This window comes from Mastacembelus armatus, chromosome 8, assembly GCF_900324485.2.
Source record: "Mastacembelus armatus chromosome 8, fMasArm1.2, whole genome shotgun sequence".
Classification (NCBI taxonomy): Eukaryota; Metazoa; Chordata; class Actinopteri; order Synbranchiformes; family Mastacembelidae; genus Mastacembelus; species Mastacembelus armatus.
In genome coordinates this window covers 7,271,575-7,279,299 of record NC_046640.1, presented here as the reverse complement: position 1 = coordinate 7,279,299, position 7,725 = coordinate 7,271,575, and the positions used below count along the sequence as shown (strand labels likewise).

General features: G+C 39.8%; 1 protein-coding gene across 1 annotated transcript; it reads left to right on the top strand.

The window, feature by feature from the left end:
- The first annotated feature begins 1,363 nt into the window (after window positions 1-1,363).
- Window positions 1,364-2,675, top strand: hoatz (HOATZ cilia and flagella associated protein). Its single transcript, XM_026325691.1, has one exon. The coding sequence runs from the start codon at window positions 1,451-1,453 to the stop codon at window positions 1,916-1,918; it is 468 nt and encodes a 155-aa protein (XP_026181476.1). The 5' UTR covers window positions 1,364-1,450; the 3' UTR covers window positions 1,919-2,675.
- Window positions 2,676-7,725: the final 5,050 nt, after the last annotated feature.

Genomic DNA, 7,725 nt, shown 5'->3' with positions numbered 1-7,725 from the left:
CATTATTCCACATCTCTCACTGAGATTTACTGGGAAATTTAAAATGTAACTAATGTAAGTCCATCAGCAGACCACATTACTAATTAAAACAGCAATCTGAAGCTTTTTTAAGCTTTGCCTACATGTTAATAGATTTTGGATCCTTCAAATGACTATTAGTTTTGAATTAGCTGTTTACTTTTTCACTTGGTTCTCTTTACCAGCAAATACAATATGCTGCTTTTCTTGTGTTTTAGTTAGAGGAGTGATGTATATGAATTTTTATTCTAACTCAATAAACAGCGTAGCCTAATTATTTTGCAGGTTTAGATGACATCACTAAACATTGAGTTGAAACAAAATAAACTTTGTCTACTCACCGCGCAGAACTTCAGTCCTCAGTGCAGGATGGAGGCTGACCTCAAGGGAAGTGAGAATATCATGTCAGGTAAACGAAGTGGCGATGATGATGATGTGATGATGATGTCCTTCCTCTTCCACACTACTTAAACGTGTCCTGTGATACCTGGGGTGGAGCAGCGGGTGTGAACCTCCTCGTTTCCAAAGTTGGCTTCATCGCACGAGCAAGCAATAAAAGGTTTAGTTCATCTGCCTTCAAATTAAGAGCACTGAATTGTACCTACATACTGAATGTATGCACAGGCTGTGAATTGTTGGTGGTACCACAGTATTTCCATTTTTTGTTATTTTAAACTGCATATTGGCTACTACATATAATCTACTCAGTAATAAATACACTTTAGTGCTTTACTCAGTTTCATTGACCTGATAGCTAGTTGATGGTTACTTTGCAGATTAAGATTTTTACATAGGAAACATATTTAAAACTAGTATTTAAAGTACCCTGTATAGTCATTTCTGCCTGGCTCCATTAGCTGCAACATTAAAATGCTTCTTATATTTGAAAGAATGTAGCAATTTGTGTTGCAGGGAATTATACATTTTATTTTGTTCAAATCTAATTAATTTGACAATTGCTGTTAAAAGGATACAGACAGAAACTTTATTTTACAAAACACCATAGGTAACAACAGTATATGAAGTCACCTAGTTAAAGTTAGCTCTGCATCTACCAGCTGCAGCATTAATGCATCAAAATAATAGTAATATTTAATAAAGTCACCATAACAGAAGCTATTTAGCTTAATAATAATGAGGCACCTTTTGAAACTGGGTGTAGCTGTCCATTACTGAAGTCACATTTCACAACTGTGTCTTTCAGCAAATACAGTTACTATGTTGTTTAAATGATAAATGTCAGTAATGTGTTTGTCTGCATTTATTTTGGAAGATTTACGCGGGAGGTTTGTCTCTTGTCCCTGAGGCTTGCCGTAGTAATCTCGTTCCCATGGTGACCACACCAAACAATGGCGCTTGTCATTCCTTTGAGATGGTGACAATTTCATGTTTACTCAGTTAAAATATAAAATATTTCCGTCCTAAAAGTTAAATGTCTGTCCAGCCTGAGCCTCTTAAAGAGGAAGACTTTGATAAATTCATCGTATTTGACGGCTCTTCTCCGGAGGACGTGTCCCATGCCAGGCAGCTGTGGAGCTCTCTGTCCCTCCTCCCACCGCAGGAGTCGCGGCTGGTGTCGGCAGATATCCATCAGAGGCTGCCGGTGTCCCGGCCTCAGCGCACCGCCGCCACCAGTGCTGCCCCCAGACTCGCCGCTCCGGGACCTCCGGATATCAGTGCTCTGCGGCAAAGACAGGAGGAGAGGCAGCGGTACGTGGCCATGGCTGAGCAGAGGAAGGAGATCCTGGCTCTGCTGAGGAGACAGAGGGAGCAGAGGATCCAGAAGGAGCTCCTGTCTGTGCCCTTCAAACCGAAGACCAAGCTCAACAGAGAGAAAGTGCAACCACAAAAACCTTCAGAGTCCGAGATGGACGAGGAGCTGGTTAGGCAGCTGCAGTAAAAACAAAATGACTTTGATTGAGTATGCATGTTTTTAAAGGCTTTACATTTTATACAGAGGTAAAATGTGTAAAACGCTAATAAATATTTTACTGGTTTGTTTTAAGCAGTTTAAGGTTTAAACCATTAATGTCCCACCTGATTATTATACTGAAACTGTATTTGGTGTGGCTTGAATTAACAATGATCAACACACAAAACACTTGATATTTTAATACTAGATTAGATTAGTTACTTTATTAGTTGATGGACACTATTATTTGAACGCCCTGATGTTCTTCAGGTATAATGTTTATATATTCTTAGATTCATATTGGATGTGGAGACAAAGAATGTCTTTAGTTTTATTTAGGCAAAAATTTTACATATGACCTGATGGGAGATCACAAGTAAAGAAATCACTTGAGTTATAGCAGTTTATCCTGAGGGGAACATGAATTCCTGAATAAAATACAATGTCAATCCAATATCTCTCAAGACTCGCACAGAACTACAAATATGTCAGAACATTAGGTGTACTGAGTGGAGGAGTCGGTTAAAAATATATATCTTAAATCATGCAAAGAAAGACTCTATAAAGTATCCAAGCTGTGATTTGCATTGCTACACACTGACATACCATAATTGTACATACATGACAGCTGAAAAGGCTTTGTACACCCACACAGCTGCCTGTGGCAGACCTGAGCTCTAGTTAAGTGAAGGTTGGTTGCTGGGAACAGGCTTTGTTTTTCCACAGCAGATATTTTGGCTCATCATAACAGGAAACACATACTCTAGGTGTAAACAGTCACATTAAGTTCCATGGTCTTGGCATTGTGCATGCTAGCTCGGTATAAATGAGTTACTTGGGTTCCTGAACTTTTTCTATTTCAAACCTTATAATTCATACAGAACTGCAACTTCTTATTGAACAAAACAAAATAAATGCATGGCATCTTGTTCACTACCAGAAGCTGACATTAGTATTTTCAGACACACAGCACCCTGTGGTCTCCCCTTGTTACTCACTGTTGTACTGGGCAACGTATGCCTTGTCATATTTTCTTGACTTTGCTTTGGAAATTGTGCTCATTATGGACTCATCATGTGTAGCTGGGAGCCCTCTCACAATCCTGTCTTGTGCTATGAGTGCTCTTACTAAGCCTCATGGGCCCCAGCTCCCTCTTTAGGAATCTTGACCCCTTACATGATGGCTACATTTTTAATTTTTGACTAATTCAACTTGACTCACCTACTACAGTTATTCGCAACTTATGTGAGAATAAATTCTGATTGTATTTCCTGTATTATAGTCTAACTGGTGTCAGTTATGAGATGATGTGTACATACAGTGCTGCAGGTCCTCAACAGAGCCAGTGTGCTGTAGTTGGTTTCAAACAGCATTATGTAAAATGAAGTGAAGTTTGTGTGGATATTCAAATTCCAAATGCCCAGAAGTGAAGGCCCAACCATAATAGGATAAAAGACTGCTGACTGTTGATTTTAGCTAATTTGGTTAAAGTTGTCAAAGCCCACAGAGCACACGCGAGTCTATAAATGCTCTTTAACCCCTCTTTGTCTGTGTAGTTCACCCTTAAGTTGCTCCCTTTCTGTACTGCTCTAAAAGGCATGTAGGTCCTTCACTGGTGAAGAAAAGTATGTGCTCAAACATTAAATTTGCACAGAGGAGAAAAATATTCAACCATTTTTTTAAAACAATGTTTGTAGTCTGCATAAAAAGAAGCTATGATTGATATTGGTTATGATAATCATAGAAACATCTTCAGAGCACTGCATCTGCAGCATGAACCACTTCTCTGTTCACTTAATGGGTCTTTAGCAGGCTGTACTTAGGCACATCAGTGCTTTGAGCTAATACACCAGCATGCTGATGTTTAACAGATATGATATTTATTATTTACCATGTTCACTGTCTTAGTGTGTTAGTAAGTTATCATTTGGTAATTAAAAGCAAACAGAAGACAGTGGCATATTGTTTGCCATGTTAACCTTAGTATAATATTGCTGAACTAAATAGAATGTGGATGATGTTCATTTTGCAGGTATTTTGTTATAGTAATTTTCATTAGATCAGGCCAGTAAAAGATGAATGATTGCAAAAGTGGTAACAGTTCATACAGGGAGAAACATGCATTGAAAAAAATAAATCATGATAGTCCATCTAAAAGTTGTGGAGATATTTTCCTCAAAACCACAAATGCTGCTGTCTTGGTCTCCAGCAGCAATAGAGCAGACAGTACTTGTCATTCTTCAAATTTTTCAAAGTTTTGAGATTAACATGTTGGTGGTGTAGTGATGTAAATTCACCATAAGGTGTCAACAAAAACTCATTTATTGAATTCAGTGCTATACGGTACAGCACAGTGTTTCTATTCCTGTTCAGATTGTGTAAGGCTGCATGGGTGCTGCTGCTACATTTAAGATGGGTAAATCAATTCCACACATAAAGAGGTGAGTACAGTGGAATTTAAGTTGTTCAGCTTCCTTATAAATTGGTTTGTGTCTGTGTGGCCACAAGTTGAACCCTGACTGTCTTCACTAGGCTAATTCACAAATAAATTCCAGCAACACTCTGCCCGTGCTGGCGGCTGATATCTCAGCCCAGCACTCTTTCTTCTCAGGGGTGGAAACAGATCACTTTAATATCTGTTTGCCAGCTGTTGCTCACTCAATTTGCTGCACTTCATCACTCCTCATATGAGAGACGGAGCTCAGAGGGAGTATTATGGTCAGTGGGAACTGATGTTCCTGATAATTAACTGACATTTCATAGAGAGCCTCAGGAGACTCTAAAGTGTGATACAGAGCTGATCAGATGAATGTTCCACTTTGGCAACATGTTACTTAGAGTACAGCAGTATCTCTTCTCCGTCAAATCTCTCATTGAGAGCTTGCACATGCTTTGAAAATACATACAGATATACTGCAGATAACAAAAAAAGAATTCCTATCATCCAGTGAATTTATATTTTCAGCAACCTTCATTGTGACGGTTAAGGTTGCAGTAAAGGTCTAGCAAATGCATTATATCAATGTTGTCCCAACCAATGCAAGAAATGACTGTGCCTGGGTGTGTTTGTCTGTGTGTGTGTGTGTGTGTGTGTGTGTGTGTGTGTGTGTGTCTGTGTTTGTGTGCTGTCTAGTTGGTCTAACAGTGCTAGGCATTACTCATTATATCACAGTGGCACAGCTTTCCCTGGTATGTATTTAGTTTCAGTAAACTTTGGCATTTAGTTGTTTGTTTCCAAAACAGTAGACACACACAGATGTACACACACAAACACACACAGAGAAACACCCTAGTCATGTATTTAGACGGCTACTGAACCTTAGAGGCTCAACACAATCAACTGGGATTGTTTATAAATGACTGTCAGACAGTCACATCAAATATAGACCCATCTGTTCGTAAAAAAAATCATGAAGACCCAGATTTTCAGAAAGCATTAACATTCTCTGTGTTTTAAGGTAAAGACCTGACAAAATAGATATGTCGTCAGTCTGAAGGTCTGAAGTTCTGATTGCTGCTGACAAAGGCGAAAGGACAAGAACAGACACACACACACACACACACACACACACACACGTACACTTACTAACAGACCTTGACCTTGTGTCCTCAGTTGATTAATTTGGCTGTGAAGTGCACACGTGTGTGTGTGTGTGTGTGTGTGAGGGTGTGTGTGTGTGTGTGTGTGTGTGTAACATCACGACAGTCCTGGCTCTAATTAACAAACTGCCGTTTCTCTCCATTTACACGCAGATGACAATATGATAAATGTGTATAAGGACTTCTTTGTGTCCTCAGGGCCCAAATGATAAGTAACAATGTGATATATAATAATTTTTATATTTCACTAAATATTTAAACTGGAAAACTCCATTGACTGAAATGACAAGGCTTGTTTGTACCCCCACACAGAATTATCACCAACTCTGCAGCTATGTTGCTCTCTGTCCTGTGAATATTTGACTAGGGACTTGCTACCACATTATCCATATTAACCCTTTTTCATATTTAAATTTATTTAGTCAACCTGCATCTTCAAGCATCCTGTTTTGAACACATGCCCTCCATCACTCTACAACTGAGCAACAAACTCAATGGGTAAGGTTGTCTATAAGGTTAACAACAACAACAACAAAAAAACACTGATGTTGAGCCACTACTGTCTGCTCAGTCTCCGCTCCATTCGGATCCCTGCAGCCGTCTGGAAGTAGGAAGATCAGCTACTTAAGGTTGTCAAGAGCATTGGGCCCAGGTGCTCCAGCTCAACCAAAGGATCCCCGGCCCACCTATTATCTAAAAAACAAGAGAGAACAAAGTCCTGCCAAGCATAGGCAGACATTATATAGACATACACATAAACATATGACAAGAGTGAAACCAATAGTGTAGTGAAAAGCACCTGATGAATTTTATTCCTCTTTGCTGTAGAGTTCCATTGTTGTTCAAAAACTATATAAAAAAACTGAGTGCACAGGCTGAGATGTTTCTTCTTTATGAAGGACATGGGTGTAGTTTAGATGTTTATGGAGTTATTCCCACATATGATATTCTCCAGTCACAAATACTAACGAGAGGACCACATCTGTATTAATCTACCTCTGTAAATAGTACCCTACATTTTCACTCTTACTCCTATAATGTCTTCTGAAAAGTACCATGGTCAGATTTTATTTAAATTATTGGTCGTTTTCTAAAAATGAAGTAATATTTTGGTTATCCAAAATAAAATTTGAATAACAAAAAAACGTCTTTTAACTGGGTGGATGGATGGATGGAGAAACTGTTCTTATCTGTCTGCATCTGTCACTGTTGCAGGCATTTAGCACAGTCAGTATGTGTGTAAATGAGAGGGACTCAAGTAGAACAGTGAGGTTACAGGGAGTAGAGGTGAAGAAGCTGGAGGATTTTAAGTACCTAGGGTCCAGAGCAACAGTCCAGAGCAACAGAGAGTGTAGAAAAGAAGTGAAAAGGAACGGCTGGAGGAAGGTGTCAGGTGTGATGTGTGACAAAAGAGTGTCAGCAAGAATGAAAGGAAAGGTGGACAAGACAGTGGTGAGACCAACAATGTTTTCAGGTTTAGAGACAGTGGCACTGAGAAAAAGACAGGAGGCAGAGCTGGAGGTAGCAGAGCTGAAGATGTTGAGGTTCTCTCTGGGAGTGACGAGGATGGATAGGATCAGGAATGAGGACATCAGAGGGACAGCTCATGTTAGATGTTTTGGAGAAAAAGCCAGGGAAGCCAGATTGAGATGGTTTGGACATGTTCAGAGGAGGGACAGTGAATACATTGGTAAAAGGATGCTGAGGTTAGAGCTGCCAGGAAGGAGGCCTAGAGGAAGACCAAAGAGGAGGTTCTTGGATGTAGTGAAGGAGGACATGAGGATAGTTGGTGTGGGTGAGGAGGATACAGAGGATAGGGTTGAATGGAGGCAGATGATTTGCTGTGGCGACCCCTGAAGGGAGCAGCCGAAAGGAGAAGAAGAAATATGACTTCTTGCATTTTTACCACATTTATACCAAAAGCACTTTCCCCCCTTTGGACCCATCATGCTCATGTCTGATTAAATAATACAACAGACCTATGTCATCAAAAAGCTGGCCCATGACGCAACCTCACAGTAATAGTCCAGGATAAGTAGCCAGCCAGCCTCCCAGAACTCTAAGTGCACACCCTACATACAGCAGCAGACTTAAGTGCAGAAGAGCATTGAGGAACTTAATGGGTATGTCTTCAGTATCTGTGAGAACCAGCTGTGTTATACAAGAACAAAGATATGGGGGAAAAAAGCAGTCAA